The sequence below is a fragment of the Cinclus cinclus genome, chromosome 3 (genome assembly GCF_963662255.1).
Source record: "Cinclus cinclus chromosome 3, bCinCin1.1, whole genome shotgun sequence".
Taxonomy (NCBI): Eukaryota; Metazoa; Chordata; class Aves; order Passeriformes; family Cinclidae; genus Cinclus; species Cinclus cinclus.
Genome location: NC_085048.1, coordinates 57,343,271 through 57,365,755, shown reverse-complemented (window position 1 = coordinate 57,365,755; position 22,485 = coordinate 57,343,271). Strand labels below are relative to the sequence as shown.

The 22,485-nt window shown below is 35.9% G+C and overlaps 1 protein-coding gene across 1 annotated transcript in view; it reads right to left on the bottom strand.

Annotated features, from left to right (window-relative positions):
* The window catches only part of ESR1 (estrogen receptor 1), a 103,301-nt gene that overhangs the window by 41,578 nt on the left and 39,238 nt on the right, over positions 1-22,485 (bottom strand). The window contains exons 3-4 of the mRNA XM_062490034.1: positions 16,222-16,338; positions 4,165-4,500 (exon numbers count right to left, since the gene is read on the bottom strand). Coding sequence (XP_062346018.1) covers positions 4,165-4,500; positions 16,222-16,338 — 453 coding nt within the window. The remainder of the gene's footprint in view (positions 1-4,164; positions 4,501-16,221; positions 16,339-22,485) is intronic.

The following is a 22,485-nucleotide window of genomic DNA, read 5'->3' as shown; positions in this document are numbered from 1 at the left end:
TATTTTCAGTACTCACAGTATGCTTCTAGACAAAATATCCAGAACAGAGCTGTTTTCATACTTTAGTGCAGAGATGAGTAATTACTTTAATCACTGAAGTTTATTTCATTGATCAACATTCAAAAATAAAAATATGAAGACGTTCTTCCAAAAAAGTATTCAGGCTTCACTAACCAACTTAGTTTTGGGGTTGGGGCACAGGCTAAAGTGTGTGTGTGTTTTCAGGGGTTGTACAAAGGGATGTTTAAATTACTTTGTAACATCACGCAATGGGTGAGCACCTAGTTTATCAGTGGGGCACAAAGGCTTACAGTGACTGGGGTGAAATAGGGCTGGAGACCTGTCACTCGTGGGGTTCCACAGGGCCCTGTGCTCTTCCACATCTTCATTAATTACTTGGACGCAGGACTGGAAGGGAAAATGAGCAAGTTCCCAGATGATACAAAACTGTGAGGAGCTGCTGACTCCCTTGAGGGCAGGGAGGTCCTGCAGAGAGGCCTCAATAAATTGGAGGGTTGAGCAGTCACCAACCAAGTGAAGGTGAACAAGGGAAACTGCTGGATTGTGCACCTGGGGTGAGACAACCCTGCATGTACAAACAGACTGGGAAATGAGACTGGAGTGCAGTGCCATGGAAAGGTACCTGGGGGTCCTGGTCCATGGCAAGTTGAACACGAGTCAGCAGTGCCCTGGCAGCCAGGAAGGACAACCCTGACCTGGGGGGCATCAGGGACAGCATCACAGCCGGGCAAGGGAGGGGATTGTCCTGCTCTGCTCTGAGCTGGGGTGGACTCACCTCCAGTGCTGGGGGCTGCTCTGGGTGACACAATATAACAACATTAAATTATTGCAGAGCTTGCAAAGGAGGGCCATGAGGATGGTGAAGGGCCTGAGGGGAAGCCCTGTGAGGAGTGGCTGAGGTCACTTGGTCTGTTCAGCCTGGAGGAGACTGAGGGGAGACCTCATTGCAGTCTGCAGCTTCTTGGTGAGGGGTAGAGGAGGGGCAGGCACTGATCTCTCTCTATGGTGACAGGAATGAATGGAATGGCCTGAAGCTGTTTCAGAGGAGGTTTAAGTTGGATATAAGAAAAATGTTCTTTGCCTGAAGGGTGGTTGGGCACTGGAACAGGCTCCCCAGGGCAGTGGTCACAGCACCAGTGTGACAGAGTTCAGGAGGTGTTTGGACAATGCTCTTGGGCACAGGGTGTGACTCTTGGGGATGGTGCTGTGCAGAGCCAGGACTTAGCCCCAGTGGTCCTTGTGAGTCCTTCCCAACACAGCATATCCTGTGATTGTGTGATCACTATGAAATGTGATTTGAACTCAGCCACTCATATAGACTTTACTCCTTGCTTTACCTACATGTTGGTAAAGTAACTTGCACAATGTTCCCAAGGCTTGAAAAGTGTGCGTAAGGGAAGCTGTTTCCTGCAACTGCTTTTTTCTACTGTTAAAAAGGACGCTCACTTTTTAGGAAAAAGTTAAATCCTTACCCTTGATCCTGAAGCTTGAAGCCTTAGCAGATGAAAAAATAACTGAGTGGATTTCCACAATGCTGTTACACGAAATACTTAAGAGAGAAAAGCTATTCAGTTCCCCTGTTCATGCATAGCATATGCAAAAATCCTCTCTGATTAAGCAATATAGTGTCATTCCTAGTAATAATGGAGTAGTCAATGGCAACATACTGTGGGGGTGAAAACAGGATTTATATAGTCAGGCACATCTCCATTAATCTATATGTATTCCCAATATATTCCAGCAGAAGAAAACTTCAAAGACTGAGTCTTTGAAAGGTGATCAGTACTTCTAAAATTTAATATCAGCAGCTAGGTACCTCCAACCTTTTATAGGGACCAAATAGGAGGCTTAAAGATTTATATATATATATATGTACATATATATATATATATATATATATATATATATATATATATATATGTATTTAAGCATCTAGATACAAATTTCTTATTCTCAGAGGGCCCAGTTGTAGATGTATGTAAACGACTGCACCTGAACTCTTTTAAATAAGCTTTCTAAAACTCGAATTTCTGCTGTTGTTCATACATACTGTTCTCCAGGCCACAACATCAAGAACCAGCTAGGTGTCCAGCATTTTGAGAACCCTCAAACTCTTTTTTTCTCTCTGTCCTGCTTTAGGTATAATTGTAGTTTTCCTTTGTTATAATTGTTTGTACAGTGCCTAATGGATCAAACTGTGACTGGGAAAGGATTTTTATTTTTTTAATTCTAGCCAAAGTTCAACAGTTCTATATAAAACCTCACCTGCTGGAGTACTTATTAATGGATCTAAATGATCTGGGCTTGGTTTCTCCTTAGGAGCTACTTTGAGAATTAATGTAAATTTAAATGTAAAATACATTGGATATACAGAAATAGTTGACAACCGTATAAATTTGACTTTCTGGTGTCAGATGCTTTCATAAAATTTGAAGCTTATATTTGGTAAACTAGGCATTTTTTTGATCACTGCCAGTTTCAATCATTTTGTGACAAGCAGTTCTAGAGACATTTCTGAATAAAAAACAGGTCTTGGTTTGCTGACAATGTTACTTCATTTCTAAACACATTTCCATTAATTACACTCCCAACAAGTCATGGAAACCAAATGTTTCCAGCTGAATATAAACGTGAATTTAGATTGTGGTAAATTCATCTTGAATTTAAATTAATTTATTTTAAGAGATTCGGACTAATTATATCTCTAAAAAAATCCATAAAACAGTAATTTGAATTAATCTGTTTTGGCAGCTAATAGTTTTAACACTATGTACATAGGTTTATTTTTCAAAAGCATTTTTGTAACGGCATGATGCAAAAGACACCTAAATTAACAGCAGAACTGCCCTGCCCTTTACTTGAATAGACTGTGGATCAGGCTTCAACCACCGTGACTTTGTCAAGAATAAAATTCTCAAGTGATTTCTTACAAGATACGATGAGAAATGAAACACACACAGGTTCTCATTGATCATAGTTGGAGCCCACAAAGTGACATGTAAAAAGTGGCTGAAAGGGAACCCTTATGGACTGGAAAAGACATAGTTATTGATTTACCAGGAACAGTCTTTCCAAGTTTAAATGAAGGAAAACAGAAAAATGGCATAACCTGGGTGTAACTCTTTTGAGGTAATGCACTATGTGAGTGAGAGCTGTGCTAGCCGGCTCTAGCATCCGCATAATTTTAATTAAATAAATGGCTACTGTAAAAACTTAAAAGATCAGAATTCCAGTGAATTATGAAGTATAAATTATCATGTATGCCAGTATTTTTACCAAGATAAAACCATGATGTGTAATAAATATCTTATAAAATTTTAGTCTTAACTTATGAAGAGTATTTGCATAGCCTGAAACTTTGAAACGTGATGAACTTTAACTATAAAACTACTCTCTCATTTCATTTATATTGATTAATTTAACTACGTGAATGAATACATAACATACAGTGAAATAAAAATGTTACATACCTCCCACAGTTTTGTAATTCCTTTGGAAAAAGAGGGAATTACAGTGCACCAAAAAAAAAAGAAAAAAAAATCACACTAAAACTCTTATTCTGAATTTGTTTTTCCAACCCCAAATTCATGGAAGATCTGTAATTCACAGTGAAAACTATAACCTGGAAATTGAATAAATCATAATAATGATTTATGAGCTTAGTAGTGATACTGAATTTATGGCTTATGTTACATATATGAGAGTAACCCTTTTCTGTGGGAATCAAAATACTTAATTTGAGCAGATCATATTCACTTGATTTGACCAATAATCTCTTTCAACCTTTAATTTTGCTGAGTTTTGTATGGAAAAAAAATAAAGGATTTTCAAACAAAAACTGCCCAACATTCTAAAAAGTGGGGAAAATACCTTTTCTTGAATAAATCTTTTCTCAAATGTCACTCACTTACATTGCACTGTGGCATTTTATTGACCAATATAACATTAACTTTCTTTAGTGCTGTAAATTTTCTTAATGTATTTATACTTAAATGAACAATTTGAATTAAATAAGAATAGGTAGTCTGAAAATCAATATGTCGGTTTGGTTTAGGTTTTCTGGGTTTTTTTTTTTGTTTGTTTTTTTTTTTTGGTTTGTGATATACAAGTTTAATAGTTGACTAGGGCTTTGTTTTTCCTTACCTGGAACTCTCTTTGCCCAGTTGATCATGTGCACTAATTCTCTGTCTGCAAGGTTGGTCAACAGGGTCATCATAGAGGCTTCATTGAATGGTCTGTTTGGGTCATATTCAGAATAAACTATGGGTGGCTCAGCTTCCAGCAAGGCACTGACCATCTGTTCTGCCGTCAGGGAGAGGGCTGGGCTGTTCTTCTTGTTATGCTTAACCACCAGTGGACTTGTCCAAAGGGTGGGAGCTCGCAGCTCTGTTGAGGAAGCCTCCCCATTCCTGGAATCCTGCTCCTCTCTTTGGCGTTTTTGTTTCATCACTCGCCCACCTCTGCGGTCTTTCCGGATTCCTAGAGACACACAAGAATATAATGAACTCCTTTCCTTGAACTTGAGTATTGCGTACACTTGGCTTCAGTCAACAACAGATGCTTTTGATAGACCCAGGCAGCATTGACTCTTGATTTATTTTCTGTAGACTTCTTCAGAAATATTACACCAGTAGTTGGACAGAAAAACTATTTTATAAAGTACGGTGTCAGGAATAGTGGACTCTTTCCTAAAATTTAGATCAGTTGGGCTCACACAGAACTCTAGATTAGTGATACTGTACAGCTGCCTTAGCCCCACAAAAGGAAGTCAGTTATTGGGAATAATTAAATATTTCTTTATAGCCCAAAATGTCAAAGTATGTCCCAACCTCTAGCAGACCATTATTTTATAAATTACCAAGGATAAATTAATAATATTGGTGGGTCAGAAGAATCACAGAAGCAGCTCTCAAAAACTATCTAGAATATTTTGCCTAAGGTCACCAATTATTCTAATTAAACATCCCATTACTGAGCCTGCAATCTTCATAATTATATAAAAAATCACTCAGGAAAGTTCCCATTATAAAACGAGTTTATGCAGCAATAAAGAACACCATTTAAGTAGATAAACATAAATATGAAAAGGAGAGATAATTGTGATCTCCGATTCTAATGTGGGAGGCCTACTGTCAAAAGGCTGAAATAACCACAACAGAAACCATTACTGCCATTACTGCACATTTCTGCAATGTGCTTTTCACTGTGTGACCCTGAACCTTGGGATATTATCAAGTCAGCCATACCAATTCAAACAACACGGGACCTTTGCTGTGGAACAAAATCTCCCTTTGTGGAAAGGTTACAAGAAAAAGATAAAGCCCACGTGGACTCCAACCATAAAGGGAAGGTTAAGTCTGGCTCTAAGTGGAGGAGTAACAGGCATTTTGAGACTGAGTCAAAAACTTAAATCCATCATCAAGTAGAGGCAAGGGAGGACAACCAAGTAATAAGGACAGCACACAAGGAATTGAGATATGAGGAGAAGGCAGCTGATGATGTGGCTTATTCTGGAGTTCTCATGCAATAGGTAGAACCAGCAGTAGTCCCATCTTGAAACGCAAAAGAAGTATCTACAGAGAATAAAAATGTAAACCATTAAAGAAATGGGGAAGAGAAAACATTTAAAACAAAACCAGAACAAAACAGAAATGCAAGCAATTAGTACAGGTGTTTCTAATGGCTGGGGAAAAGAAAATCCAACATTTGCTCAGCTCTCTTCTCACCACATAATTTTAAACCTTTAGAAACCCAGTCTTTGTCGGCAGCATTTTCATCTCACATACAACATGCTTTTTATTTAAATGTTGGACCACATCAGCAGGTGTCCTTTCCAGCCTCAAAGAAACAGGGAGAATCGTTAAATCTCTTTTCCTCTTTCTTCAACTATGGTGAGATTTTCACTGAATCAGTATTTGGGGATTAGGCATTTTATGTTAAATTCATTCAAAATCTAGTGGGCTTTATGATTCTATTCCATTAATCTATTCAGATAAAGGGAGTTCAGTAAATCTTTCATCACTCCTATTACTTAACCTATCTACATTTTCTTATTCACTAAACTATTTCTAAGCCAAAACTTTTAAGTGTGTTGCTGTTCCCATTTTTCATTCAGCAATACCAATCTTTCCTAAACAGTTTCTGTTGGGGGATGGTAGGGGGAGATTCTTGCTATTCAGAAAAAGACAAGACTTATTCTGGCAAATTTTCATCATAGAGATATTCTCACTGGTAATTTCCTTGCAGTACTCAATAGCAGGCATGCTCTATCTGTAACAGATATTTTTGTTGTACGATTTATATCAATTTAATGTTTTTGAATTAAAATTGCCCAGTGAAACATGTAGATATAATCACATGAACAAGCCCACGTGGTTCACAGAAACTAAGGTATTTGTTAACTTTCTCACATTCCAAATTTTACAGCTGCTCATCTAGAAATTTTCTTTCAAAGAAAAAGCATCCTTGGAGTCTGTGGTGTTCAACATACTCATAAACAGGCTGACATAATTCATAAACAAGAAGTTGGGGTTAGAAAAATACTATAAAAACATCAGATAAGTTCAGAAAGTAAGTAGAAGGCTAGAAATTACTAGGAAAGGAAGGGAGGACAGAACAACTTCATAAATCACAGAGTTTATTATCGTGAGGCACACTACAGTGAACACTGCATGCAGTTCTGTTCTTCCCAAATTAAAAAGAGATATCAAAATAAATTAAAAAGGGATAAGAGCAAAACAAATAAGATGATTCAAAATGTGAAGCAACTTTAGTGTAAGAAATATCTAAATTGACTTTATCTGCTTGGCCTGCAAGCCATATACAAGACGACAAAATCAGGAATTGCAAAAAGATGAATAAGGTACAAAACACTGAAGCTTCTGTTCTATTACAGGAAGGTTTCAAATGAAAATACCCCATGCAAGGTTCAGGACAGATAGGAAGAGGTTTTCTTTCCCAACATGGAGAAAGAAAGCTGACAATGTGAATAAATTAGAAGGTGGTATAGTTAGAAAGTTGTAGGCCAAATGAGATAGACAACTGAATCCATTAAAGTTTAATAAATACAAGTAGGACAACTTCAGCATATTACGTCTCCATCACATAAATTACTGGAAGTTTTTTGGGTTTACTTTTTACTTAGTCCAGGCCTTCCTTGTTATGTAATAAAATGAGGATATGATGAGGATTTTACATAACAGAGGAAAGGTAGCACATGTGAGAATATTTAGCTATTTAAAAATAAACCAAATGTTAAATAATATTCATTATATTTTTAATTTGTGTGAAAGTCTACCACTGACTTTTCTGCACCTTAGAACAAAAAAAGTGCTGCATTAAGCAAAGCTGAACATAACCAGTTTGGAAGAGATGCCCCACACAAGTTTATTTTTTGCATTTATATTTTGGGATTTTAAAAAAAACAACCAATCAAGTGTAGCAATTTCACTACTGGATTTGTAGAGACTAAGTCTGAAAAAAAATATATCAGCAAGAGTATGCATTCCTTCTGCATTGCATCACCAGATTTTATGATCACAGACAAGAAGGTCTCTGAATCTGTGCAAGTATCATATTCATCAGAGATTTATAGAACTTACTACTAACTCTTTACCTAAGCCCTGGAGGGACAAGTAACAAACTTGTTCATTTTCTTGGACTAAATAGGAGTGAGTACTTCTCTGAAAAATGCAAGTGTTCTCAAATCTCCTTCAACTTAATCAAATTTTATCTCTGTTAAAAAGAGATAATAGCGATGCACAGTCACTAATTCCAAACAAGGTAACTCTATCAAACTACAATTTCCTTGCCAAAAATGCAATGATTCTCTAAGGGTTTTTTAAATATATTAATGCATAAATTTTAATTCCACAGTTCAGCCAATAAAGGGACATTAATTGCCAAGTGTGATGAAAAACAATATACTAGCAAAAATTAATGTACTATGTATCTTGCAAAAGCTCTAAAACATTTTCCACTTGAGTTTTAAAGCTGCAGGAGCCAAGATTCCAAAGGCATTTTCATAAAGCTTCATGTGTAAATTCAGTCAGACTTTTGGGCATGGAGACAGGTTTCAAAAGTGCTAAGTAATTATATAATCCAATAATTAGAACCTGATCAGCTGCAAAATTGCATATGGACAATAAAATTGCATATGACACTCCCATGGCAGGGGAGTTGGAACTAGATGATCTTCAACGGCCTTTCCAACTCAACATTCTATAAGTGTACGCTTGTGAAAGAAATGTTAACCATGAAATATGAAACACTCCCCTAGTGTTTTCCCACATTTTATTGAAACAAAACAAAAAATAAATTCCAGATCATTGAAAAATCCAAAACTGAAAATGCAATGAATGAGCATTGAATCACAGCCATACAACCGCCATTTTTTTTCCTACCCACTGCTAATAACAAAGCCCCACTTTTATACCTTCAGTATTACATAAAATTCGAGACTATTTAGAGGAAGAAAAGGAAGAGGTCAATTAGAATCAATTTGCTTGGCTGAGTGTGAACTGCCGAATAATGCATTTTAGATTTGAAGATACAGGTATAACCTCAATTTTTATTCAAGTTCAATACATTCCCTGTGAACTGGTTTTAATAATATTTTTCAATTTCTTTCTTGTTAGAAATTTGATCAATCAACAACAGTTTGAAGTCGTGCTTTTTTTTTTTTTTTTTTTTTTTTTTGGCTTGTTTGGGTTTGGGTTTTTTGGGGTTTGTTTTGTTTGGTTTTCTTCATTTTTCTTTTTTTTTATTTAAGAGTGCAACAAAAAGATGGAACTATGATTGGGTTTGGAGACAGTGATGGGTAAATGGTTTACCACCTAACTTCCCAGCCTGGAACAACCTTTGAACCTGAGGCTCTTCGTCCACGCTTCTGCTCCTTGTCAGCACACCCCAGAGGAGAGGCATTTGGCACTTCTATATACACACACAGCCTTGTAGCCTTAACAGCCTATAATTTTGTCAGTTCGTCAAAAGAGTGTTTCAAATGTGCCTGGAAACACCTTCTGTTCTAAACAGTGTTGCTGCTCCTCAACACCAACCTACCTCATTGGCATCCTGTTGAAAAGAGAGAAAGAATCTCTCTTTTAAAGAGAAAGAATCTCTTTGCTGTCCTTAGCCAAAGTAAGGGACTGCAAAAGTAAAAGAGTGTGAACAAGCCAACAGTTCCCTTACAGACACAAACCTGAGTGTCTAAGCACAACTGGCTTTAATATTGTAATGCATCTCAGCATGATGGTTCTTCCTAGGTGGTTTTAAAGACTTTTGAGATTTTTGAGAACTTTTCTGCTTGAATCTCTCTAGATAAATATATTATTTGGTCACAGAAAAGTAACACCACTTTCCAAATTCAAATTATATAGCCTAATAAATACTGCTTTTGAATATGATTCAGACAATCAGCCGCTTATTTCATTCCCATTTCTCTTTTGGAGAATGAAACAGCAATTTAAATTGCGCTGAAAACCCAGGTGGGTTGACAATTAGTTTAAATGAGAAACATTGTCTGAAATCTTCTGAAAAGATTAATCAGAATTTATTGTCTAATCTCAAACAGGCCTGCCCCAAGTGACAGTGCTTAACAGGTTGATTTCTGACAAGGATATCTAGACACTCAGTATTATAAATAAGTAATAGATTTGTGTTCAGTCTGTGCACCTGGATGTTACAGTCTTTATGACTCCTGAGTGCTGTATGTCTATTTATATGAGTTTTTTTTCAAAAAATATCTCTTATCCTTTTCCAAACTATGGCTCATTTCTTCTCCATAATCAGGATCCTCCTCTATTGGAAGTAGGGCAAGAGAGACGTCAAAGTGGGGGTTTAGATTCAGATATTCTGGTTCAACTCCTGGCTCTCATACTAGTTTACTCAATGACCAAGTCTCAATACATATCTCAGTGCCCCAGAACTCCTACGAACTAAAATGCAGATCATAAAACTGGTCTTCCATGTAAAGTCTTAAAGACCTGGTGACAAAAAATAGCTGTTAACAAGCAGGCAAATGTCATCTGGGGTCTCTATTGACTATTCATAATGCATGGTTTGAGAACCAATGATCTATTAAATTAAAGATGAAGGTGCAAGGCATGATTCATTCTAATCTTTTTTTATTCAATCTTTGGCAGTCATAGCACATGTGTTAAAGAGCATCTTAGGACATGTAAAAGTGAAACAAGAGAAGTTCAATTAGCTCATCATTCAAATGAATCCATTTCAGTGCCAGCACTCGTGATAAACTGATACCAAGTTTTGGTTACAGTAAGTATGGCAACTGTCCCATTTCTAGACAGTATTTATAATGAGCCTTTAGACATCTCAGGGATCACAATAAAGCCTTTAGAGGAACATTCTCTACCTTTACATCAACCATGATTTGGGAAAGCCAGCATTTTAGGACAATGAGTCCATGGTTAAAAATCTCAAAGGAAACAACAAATTTATGACAAGAAATTGCTACATTTTAGAAATTAAGTTATTTGTGTATTGGAGGTGTTTGGCCTGATACCAAGACTGAGTGCTAGAACTGAACTGTAAATGTCTAATCAAGAGAAAAAACAGAATCATACAATCACAGAATCATGGACTGCTTTGAGTTGGAGAGGATCTTAAAGATCATTTAGTTCCAACCTCCTTGCCATGGGCAAAGACACCTTTCATTAGACCAGATTACTCAGAGCCCCATCCAAGCTGGCCTTGAACACTTCCAGGGATGGGGCAACATCTCTGGGCAACATCTTCAGAGACTTTCCAGTGTCTCTTCACCACCTTCAGAGAAAATAATTTCTTCTTAATATCTCATCCAAACCTACCCTCTTCCAGTTTGAAGCCATTAGCCCTTGTCTTACTACTAAATTATCTTGTAAAAAGTCCCTTTTGAGCTCTCTTAAAGCTCTAGACTATAGGAATTACTCAGGTAATGAAAAAACTATGAAAATGTAAACAGACACACAACTATAATTAGCTTTACAATCTCAAACAAGTGTTCAAGAGTTAAACATTAAAAATTCTGCAGTGTTAATTTTTTGCATAGACAGTTATAGCATATAACTAAGCATAAGATAATTTGTCCCATTTTATCTCATTTCCACCTGACTGCAAAAGGTCTTGACCATGTATAAATTCATTGTTCAATCTACTTTGAGCAGGTGGCTCAACAAAAGACTTCCTAGATTTCCTTCAAGCACAAATCATTTTATGAAGTGGAATTGGAAGATAAAGAATTTTTGGCAAAGGTGTTCACAACAATGGTCCCTCCTTCTAATTTTGGGGGCAGAACACAGGAATATTGCATTTTGTGACCCTTTAATGGCAGTGATTCCCTTTTCATGTGTACAAAGAGGAGAAAAAAATATTTCACTAAAAAGTCTGATTTAATTTCCACCTTATTTTCCCAGAAAACTGCTGCAAACTCAAAAAACTTTGCTTCAAATGTGCACAAGTACAAGATTTCAGCCTAACAATTACAACTTTAAAGAGTACTTTTCCTCATACATTTATCAGGCCCCACCTACACAGTTATTTGGCTGAGTACAGAACAGTGTAGCTAATAAGTATCATTGAGCTTCTCCTCGAAGAAACCAGAATCATTTCACATCCACTACCCCTTTTCCTTCATTCATTAATTTCTCTTTTTAATATAATTGTTCATTAAAAGATAATTACATGAAAATGTAGAAGACCTTGAGTCTGTCCAGCAGTTGCATCAGACATCAATTTACTTCTACTTCTGATTTTAATAACTCTCTAGCCTTTTTTCGTGAATAAATATAGAATTAAGCAAAGAAGCATAACTCTCTCCATTTAAAGACAAAAATCAGCAAGGTCCATCTCTGAGAGAATGGAAAATTTGGTGGTTTTTTTTCATTTCCCCTGTAAAAATATATCTTACACTTTAGCAAGACTGTCGCACTGACCCAGACTGGCTTCGAGGTTTCAAAACTCTTTCAAAAGAATGTAAGAGAAGAACTGAAGCCTAGAGACTCCAGTCTCTAGGAGTGAAATGAAAGTTTCTACAGTCAAATGGCACGTGGTTTTAGCACTCTGTTATGGCCAGCAGAGTGTTTCACTCCCTGGGCTGTATCGCAGTAATTCCTGAAGCCTTCTCAGACAATTTGTGAAGGTAACACCGAAGGATGTAGGCTGCAAATCTGCTGTATCACTGTAACTTCATTGTCCCAATAAACAGTACACAGAATCTTCTCTCTACAACCTGAGATTTCAGGCTGTTCAAAGACAGTAAATACCCCATGTCATATACAGAATCATCATCTGAATCTAGCACATGAGCACTTGAATCCTTGATGGCCACATTTCCTGTGATTTGATGTTAGGAAGCCATCAGCTTTTGACAACTGGAAGAATTTTGTAGGTGTCAGGGTGGTTTAACAGGGACTACCAGGCAAATAATGGATTTTTCTTTAGGTATCTGCCAGTTAGCATTATGGCAACTTTTTGCCATAGCCACAAATTCCACTAGCACCCTGTTGCTCTTATTCCACACGGCACTTAATAATAAATCTATCTTGTCACACATTGAAAGTAGTGGAAGAATGCAGCATGCTAATTACTAGAAACCCTAATTCTCTTTCTGTATTATAAAAATAATTAATTTTAAAAAGCAATAAAATAAGGTGCTTTTGGTTTAATAAAATTACATTCTTTGGGCCCAAGTCATCAGAAAGTTTTTTAAACAATGGAGAAACAGTAAACTAGGTCAGTACTGGAGTGGAGGTCACCTGCACCTTACACATGGTTGGAGTTTCAGGATTGCAACTGTTTTAACAACTCCATTTGAAAGCTGGGACCCTGCATCCTGTGAAAGTTGGAGCACACGTCTCCAAAACAGAACAGAAACAAGCTTCAAGAAGGCATCAGTAGATTGTAAACAAAAACAAGGCTTCTCTCTCCTGCTACGGAGCAAATGTAAAAGAGACACAGCGAGGATATTTTTTGATGTATCCACTTTATCCTCACATACAAGCAGGAGAGTGTAGACTAAATAATAACACACAATTTTAAGGTCCTTTGGATTTATTCAGAAAGAGAGAATGAAGCATTTGGAGAAAATATCACAGCTGTAAATTGTGTCTCAGATGCTGACTGCATCAGCAGAGATTCTTTCAGTCTAATTGTCTCTTGAAGCAGCACAGTAACAGATGCAGAAGGAAACACTTGCAAACACAAGAGGAGAGAAAAAAAAAATAACTCTTCAGTACTGAAAGAAGTTTTCAAAAGACCCAAGAACAGGGAAGGGAAAAAAAAATCAATAAAATTTCTACAGGAACTCATAAGAGGAACTCATAAGTAAATGTTCCTACCACACAGTTCAAGGGCCACTTGAAGCCCTCTTGCATTTTTTCTACACGAAGCCTCTAAAACATATTTCAGTTGTGTCCACTCTACTAAAAATAATATATGAACTTTTTCATTCTGCATTAACTGACCTTCTGTGAGTAAAACCTCACCAACCATATTCTACGTCGTGTTTAGAATTAACCAGAGACATTTAATCAAGCTTTTGTACACCTTCTCCAATATTTACTGAAAGTCCATATTTAATATCAGTTGTTACTCATATCATTAAATGGCAGATAAAAGTTACAACTTGGCAACTTTTACAATTTATTGAGAAAGCTCAGCTAATTTAGCGCAGATGAAAAACTGGGATTACATTTAAGGGAAAGAGATTACATGTGTTTTCCACTGTATCTAAAATTTGTATCATCATAAGCAAATTTTGGAGACAGAAATAAAAGTGAGATAAGACACAAAGATATTCAAGTGTATGATAGAATTAATGCCTTAAAAAAGGCAAATCCTTCAACATGAACATGAGGTTTTATTATTTAAACTAAAAGATCCAGTCACAAGAACTAGGAAATATTGGAGAACAGTGTTGAGCTAACAACAGAGCTACAGGATTTTAGTCTGTTGAAGAGAAGTTCTCTTATATCTATTAAAAGAGAAAATCTTCATAGCTCTCCTCAGAAAAAAAAATTAAAAATTAAAAACTTTTAAATGTTATAACTTAGAAGTTAAGACAGATGGCATAACAAGAATATTAACTCAACATATATCTTCCTCTGAGAGAAATGGGACAATCATAAAGGTCTAGGTTTAGAAGAAAGATTTTTCTTCTCCACACATGTGAACAACAGGGGAATCAAAAACTACTCCAGAAAAACTTTGAATGTTTTATTCCATGTACATTAACTATACCTTCCCCAAGGTCATCTGCAGGTATGACAGATTTGTGACTTGTAACTGAAGGATCTCACAATTTCTTTTCCAAGACTTCATAAAATAACTATTTTTAAACTCTTGCCTATGAACCAGTGATGGACTTCATGCACTATTAGTAGTACTATAAGAGCAGATACAATTTATGCTGCTCCTGATCTCCTTGCTTATATACTGTGAATTCAGTTTCTTAAAAGAAGAAAATAACAACTAAACAATAAAAATACCACAACACTGAACTGTCACTTTTTGAACTGTCAGTTCCTGTATAGAAAGTTTCTATAATTCCTTACTATAGAAATCTTACAACATTGTAAAAGGAAAGGAAAGGATGAAATCCAGATGACTTTTCTCCGGTGAGAAGCACTATGAAATAAAGGTTCCAGAACATTTATATTTGAAAGAAAATTTGAACAGAATTGGAGTATTTCTTTTGGACTACTTTAAAGTAAAAAATGCTAGCTTAGAAATGTTACAATTTTTATGAGAGTAAAAGAGTTACATATAGAATAGTCAAAAACCTATTAGAACCTGCATCTTAGAGAAGAGATATGAAAAAAATAAAACTGGTACAGTGAGTGTATCATTAATTAAATACACTTAAGTTTAATTAGATGTAAATGTGCCAAATGAAAAATGTAATGTCATCAACATAAAGCATAATTATAAATCCTAGCTATGATCTGCCATATGTACAGAGGTCAAAGCTAAATCTGCATGGCGTATTCATGTATGGATTCTCTGGTTTTAGTTTGCCTTTGTTGAACCTCAGTCTTTTCTGGATCATAGCTGTGATATTAATTACCTATCCTTTGAAGAGTTCTAGCCATATAAACCATGATGTTTAGATCAATACACAAAACCTCATGAAAAAAAACATTGTCTTAACTTCTAGAAGCAAAAGCAGATTTTATGTCTTCCTCCTGCTTGCATCCCGAAATTGATACTAACAAAATCAGACTCAGCTCTTTCCTAATCCTTGAGTGGAGAAAAATGCAGATCCAATCTCAAATGCAACAACAACTGCTATTTTTTCTTTTAGTCTTTCCCTTTTTCTCCTAAGATTCCCAGACTTGGCCTACCTTTGCTGGACTTATAAATGGTTTGTTGAGGAAAGTACAAATGTGACGAGCTACTCTTCTCTCTTGCTCCAGACTTGCTGTGGCATAAGTAAGCATTAGATGTGCCAAAGAAAGGAAGAACCAGTCTGTAATCTAACTAGTTCCTTACACACAAAGTACATGGGATCTAATCCTTTCTTCTCAGAGCACTTAGTAGTTTGCTAAGTTTTCCCTATAGATACAGATTTCTATACAGCTACTGATTACTCTTCACTGATAAAAGTAACCTGAAATTTTTATCAGGCTACAACATGCCATCATTATTACATGTGTTCCAGGAAAGTGGCATCTATCTCAGCTCTTAGAAAATGAAAAAGCCTTTAATAGTGTTGGGTTCAATTAATTAACATCTAAATTATGTGTACAGTACCGGAACAGAGAAATTAACTTTCCCTTTCAGGATTCACAGAATAAGAACTGCATATCCAGAAGTTCAAATATGGACTGATTTTAGACTACCAATGTTCTTCACACTGAACTGCAAAATGCTGCAAAATCTTGGGTTAAAATTTTGTTCATCAGGATCTGAAGTCCACCATGAGAGACGAAAAAAAAATACTGAGTTAAAAATCACAACAGAGGAATTGTAATTCTATTGAAATCAATGGTCCTTGTATTTTTCATGCAAATTTGGACAAGATAACATAATATTCGTGAGCTTTTCATTTTTTATTTAATAAAATAATTTTGATTTAATAGACTTCAACTCAATAAAATCAGTAGCTTCCTCCTTTAGATAGAAACCATATCATCTGCCCAATGAAGTTAAAAGGCAGGAAGTCAGACAGCAATGATAAAGATGTGACGGTGGCTATGTACATACCACCTTTCATCATTCCCACTTCGTAGCATTTTCTCAGTCGGCACGCCTGGCAACTCTTCCTTCTGTTCTTGTCAATGGTGCACTGGTTAGTAGCAGGACACATGTAGTCATTGTGCCCTGTAAAACCAGAGGGAAAGTAAGGCCACAGTTAATACACAGACATAACAAAAAATACCATAACATCTTGGGAATAAAAGCAGGCTTGCCATCATAATCTCTCATAAAAGTGTTGATACAGGGTTTGATTTTGAAACTGACATCTCTATGCCACACATTCACTTGCAAGTTCTTTAAATTAAGACTTCTGTAGACTAATTAAAATAGTGAACAATTAAAGCAACCACAAAAGAGGATAAATTAATATGAACAAGTGCCTTTCTCCTTGCTCTCAGGCTGAGAAATACAATGCCATCTGGTTTTGTGTGCCTGTGCTGATGTTTAGCCAACAGACTGCACAAAATGAGGTTTACAAAATTAAAAAGGTCTATGCACAAAAGATTTTATCTGTGACAGTCAGGACCAGTTAGGAAAACAAACAACAACATAAAAAAGAAGCAACCGTCCTCAAATGATTAATTGTACCTCAGGGATAAATCAGTCAGTAATTCCAGCTGCCTGTCTACTGATTTGTGCTAAAATTTTTTGATATGACAAAATCTAAAATTACCACATGCTGAAGCCAAGCTTTTTCCTGGTATCTTCTCCTTCAGAGCTCCTCTTCCTCATTTTTTGCTCTCTACATCTCAATCCTCATAGCAAGTATTTTTAGCATACCATTATTTGTAACTGCCAAAAAGCATCTATTCCAATTTGCTCTTAAAAAATATGTGCTTAAATCTGCTATAAATTATTTGCCAACCACTGACAAAGGTTATCAAGGATGAAAAAGCCTCTTCTAAATTATCTCATTGGTGCTCTGTAATAATCTGAACACAAATAAGGTACAGCACACACATACAAAAAAAAAAAAAAATAGAGTCCCTGCAGAACTGTTTGTTCTTTCTCTGAGGTCAAGGGATCAGCTTGAGGTAAAGTAGGGTGGAGGTTTCACAGAGGCCTTGGTCTCATCAAATCATCTATCCTTGACTACAAATTAGAAAATAGAGTAAAAATTACTATCAGATTACACCAGGAACATCTGCTCTCTAATGCTGCATAACTGGGATCTCATCAAAATAAGTAGCCAACCTCCAAACTTGTTAATAGGGCATAGCTGAGTATGCCCTGTATCAAATAGACAGAACTAGTATTTTTTAGGTCTACTGGACAGAACAACAAAATACTGGAAAAGTCTGTATTCACATGCTCTGCTCCAGCACTGTGCTAAACAGGTACAACTGAAGCACCATCTCAACCCAGCATGAGTGAAGGCTTTAATTTTCAGTTCCTCTGGTAGGATACAGACTGTTGTATACCTGATTCAAACCTTTCACATGTAAGGAAACAAAAAAAAAATCAAGTCAGACGGAAAACACCCTCAACCACATATGCAGTATCTACAGGGAAAAGAAGCAGAAAAAGAAAGCCATCTTTTTAAGAAAATGCACTTATATTGAGTCACACTAAGCAGCAGTGAGCGTAGCACCTGACATCAATCACCTGCCTTGTTTCAATAGCCAACTTTGGAAATACCATGAGACAAAAATGGAACTTTTAAATTACTCCTTTTAAAAACAAATAAATACTTTGAAAGAATAGCTAATCTTCCTGGTGAAGTTAAAAGGTAAATTCACATGGTGAATGAGTGAAGGCTTTGAAATCAGCAAATTCAGGACACCATTTAGATCTCTCTAAAATAAGTAGATAAACCCCATTTTAGGTCAGAGCTGAAATCATGCTTACTATCATTGCTGGATTGGCTGATGTTCATAGTGTTCAAAGGTTAAAGAAAAGTGACAGAAGTGACTGCATGCAAAAACCAAAAATCAAGTGTAATCAATATCATCATGGCAGCCATCCTACTTTTGCTATGCTTATATGGGTGATAACCTTCTCCTTGGCTATGAATCTGTAATCACTTGTGCAAACCGCAAGTGTTTAAAAAGAAACACTTGGCTTGTACAACAGTACGTAAAATAATCCTATTTTTAATAGAGCTACAGTTCCTACATTCATATCACAATATTTTTCCTTTTGAAGAGTTTTATTGTGAATTTACCATTTAAAAGTTAGCATAATTAGTCTGTTTTCATGCACATGATCTGCACCTTAGACAATACATTGTTCACTCAAAGTGCTTTATTGACTTCATGGAATAAAGAATGTGAAATCTGCCTGCTAAATACAGAGAGATCTGTGCGTGATGGGAATACTTCATTAGATTGCGAGTATCATTGTTTAGACTTTCACATTTCGTGTAAATCTTGGGAAAAGCTAATGCTAATTTAATATTAATCATAATTTTTGGTTTATTCTAACCAACATTCCTTCAAGAAATGGGAAAACATGTAAGCAAGCAGAAGAAAATATTTGATAATTTGAGTATAGAGTAAAAAAACATTATCAATTTAATCAGGAAAGAAGAAATAAACAAAGAGAAAAAGGAAGGCAAGAACCTTTCCTGCTTCTCCACAATACTACCTGATTTAGTTGCTGGAAGTGAAAAAATAAGTTCTTTTTGCAAGGCACAGACAGACTAGGGCAGTCTAGAGGAAAAGAAGTCTAGAGAAAAATGGAAGAGGAAAAGGCAGGAAAACCCAATTAAGGAACAGGTTATATGCAAAACCAAGTTTTACTTTAAAGTGAAACAGCACAGAACTAAATAACCTTGATGTAGGTGAATTGTTGTTTAACTATTCTACCTTTTATCTAATGCTCAAAGCTCATCTCTTGGCAAAGTTGATTCCAACCAATCTGACCTATTAGAAGGGATTTCTTACTGGTAGGAATCATCAGCATGAAAATGGGACACATCGAGAGGTTCCCAGCTGCCCTGCCCTTTGTTTCCATGGTATCCAAAGCATGGTACATGTTAGAAGAGAGAGTAATTAGGCTACCTGAGAGATGGCATCACAGGAAAACCAAGAGGAAGAAATGCCTCCAGTGATCATTGATACTTGTAGAGGGAAGCATATGTCACTTGGACTCTGTGATCTACTGAGCCTTTAAAATATGAACAAATATGAACTATCAGATAACCTGCACAAAATTAAAGGCAGTGAATTTGATAGGGTGGATCCTCTAGTTTTAATTTGCCAAATGTATAACCTGCACTGTCATGAGCTACCATGGGAGAGTTCAAGGGATCTATTGGAAGAGTTTAGGAGGGATGGTCTCTTTTTCTTATGAAAACTCATGAATTGCACATTTTAAAACAGTAAAAATAAAATTAAGCGTATTAAATTAAGTATGCTATAACTGTTCAGCATATGCTAAGATGTCTCCAGAATGGAGTGCAAAAATCAGACCCTTTTCTCATGTGACACTCTGCATTATAATGACCAACAGTTGAGGGCAGAGGTTAAGGATGCCTAAACTGCAGTTTAATTGTAATTGAATATTACAATTGTAGTTGAAATATAGTTGATGTAGTTGAATTGACTTATCTTGCACCTTGACCACCGCCAATAATAATTACTATCCTTTTACTACTATGTGCTTTTCTTTTAATTTTTCTTTTATTTTTAATCCTCATGTCACACATTTCTTAAACTGTTCTTTGTTTATCTGAATAAGGCAGCTACCAGCTTAGCCATTACATCTGGAAGCACCAGACCCTTCTATGACCTGACAGTGAAATTAGAAAAATTTTCACACGTCAGCTAGGATGAAAGAAGGAAGGAAAGGAAAGCTAAACTGTAGACTTTATCCACACTTTAAGTTGCCAAACAAGACTGGACATGAAAACCTTGGAAAGAATTACATTAAAAACAAAACAAAACAAAATAAAACAAAAATAAGCACTTGGACATTACATAGGCTAACCCAGTAAAAACAAATGTTGAATGCAAAATAGAAAGTAACACCAATTTCAAGTTAAACTGCCCCAATAAAACTGCATTGATTGGTTTTTAAATCACAGTTTTTCCTAACAGCTTCACAGAAGAACAGAAGGTTATGTCCAAATCCTTTACAAAGCAGATACTTGAATTCTCATCTTAGTTACTCTCAGACAAGGTCTTTGGACTTGAAATTTAGATTCTCTTAGCAACTACTCAGCACTTCTGAGAAGATTAATCTTCTTTCTGGTTTTAAGCAAGCAGAACATTGGTAATGTGACAGGAAGAAAAAGGGTCTAGAAGGCCGCAAAACATCCTTCATTTTCATCCAATGAAGAAGTCCTCTTTTCCTACATACCTCAGAAGGAAAGATTATGAAATATCCTGAGTTAGAAGGGACCTGCAAGGATCATCAAGTCCAGCTCCTGGCCCTGCACAGGACACTCCCAGCAATCACATCATGTGCCTGAGAGCACTGACACACATCAATCACAGAACCACTGAAGAATCAGAAAGTAAGGAGAGGTTACAATTTATATACTCCATGTTATGTCCTTCATCTGTGTCATGGAGCTCACAGACTGCGTTTGCCTTCTAGTGGAATCTTCTTGTCTTCACTTACTTATAACTGTAACTGCTCACATGAGCAGGTAATTCCATCCAAATGATTATGACACCGAGCTTTTCTTAAACCTTTCCATATACTAACGGGAAAAATTAAATGGGCACTGTATGAGGGTACCAAGCCTGCTGTCATCTCACCAGTATAATACTGCATGAACTCACATATTGAGAAAGGGTGATATATTTAAAAAAAAAAAAACCAAAACAAAAACAATATTTAACTTTATAAATCTATATATATAAAATTATAATTTCTACTCAAGCAAATAATTTTGATTATGAGTATGATACCATATGCAAAGTCCACTTCTATCCCAATCATTTTTTTTTTAAATTTTAGACAAGGTAACAAAATAGAAAGTATATTTTTTCCTCATAACAAATAAAAATAGATAAAAATACTGATCCAATCCCACAAAATCTGGCAAGGAATATGACATCAAGTTTCTGTTTCCCTAGCTGATAAATCACAATTGTTTTAAGTCCTTGGCACATGATTAAAACAACAGCTGTGTTAAAGGGAAAAGCTCCCACAATGTATTACTCACAACCATCTCAATATGATCTCTCCAGAGACAAAAAGCATTTTCAGAGAGTTATAGGCGTGTCATGGCCGTCTTATTCCCATAGACTTTGAATGAAACTCTTGTATTTTTAGCTTCCCAGTTTATTTGAACCAGAATGGGAAAGGGTAAAATTCTACTAAAGAAAACTCCCACAACTATTACAAAGAGCCTAAGAAGCTAAAAATATTGCAATTTACTCTTGTGCACTCAAAATACTATCAAATGTTATCACCAAAAAATTAATGTAACTCTTTATTTTTATTACAGGTATAACATCAGGTTTGGATCTTCAGTACCTTAATGGTTCCTCCTATCATACAATTATTCAAGGACCTGTAATATAGTCATCCTTGCAGTACCCTTGGAAGGGATTTGTTGGGTTTTTAAATATTACCAAATATTATTACTTATTTCATATTAATTTATGATTTAAATATTATTAAATATTTACAATGTTTTTATTTTAATGGCAGAAAGAGGGGTGCAATAAAGGATTTTCACCACACAGAGCATGCAGTGGACATGGGCATTTCTAAGCACAGTGAGTTTCCTGCACTGAAGTCTGTAAAACTGAAACCTCAGTACAGGCAACATCTGTCTTATTATACTACCAATTATATACTACTTATATATATATAAGTATAAACTTATATACTACTATAATACTACTACAGCTAAATTATTATACTACTCTTTGACACTAGTATTTTGACCAAAAAAAACCCAAAAATAGAAGACCATTTTCTGCCTGTGTACCATGTTCTCCTGCAAAGTACAACCTAGTTATATTCTTCTTTTACTAACAGATATGTATCTGTGATCCTTGGTTTGCTCCCTCATACCCTAACATCATCCATGTTTTATAGTATGAAGAGTCATCCATTTTATAATCAGAAGGGTCATCCAAGGTATCTTAATCTCTTGTCCTGCATATCTCTAGCCACATTTTAGATGTGTTACCTGTCACACTCTCTAAAAGCAACTGGAACAGTTTAGCACTTTCCTGCAAGACAAAAATTACATATTCTCTTGTAGTTTTTAAATGCAAAGTGCTTTTGTTTCTTATCTGAATATTTTGAATTTCTGACAGACTCGGTCCTGAGGTAGGAATAATTTGAGTTTTCAGATTAAATATT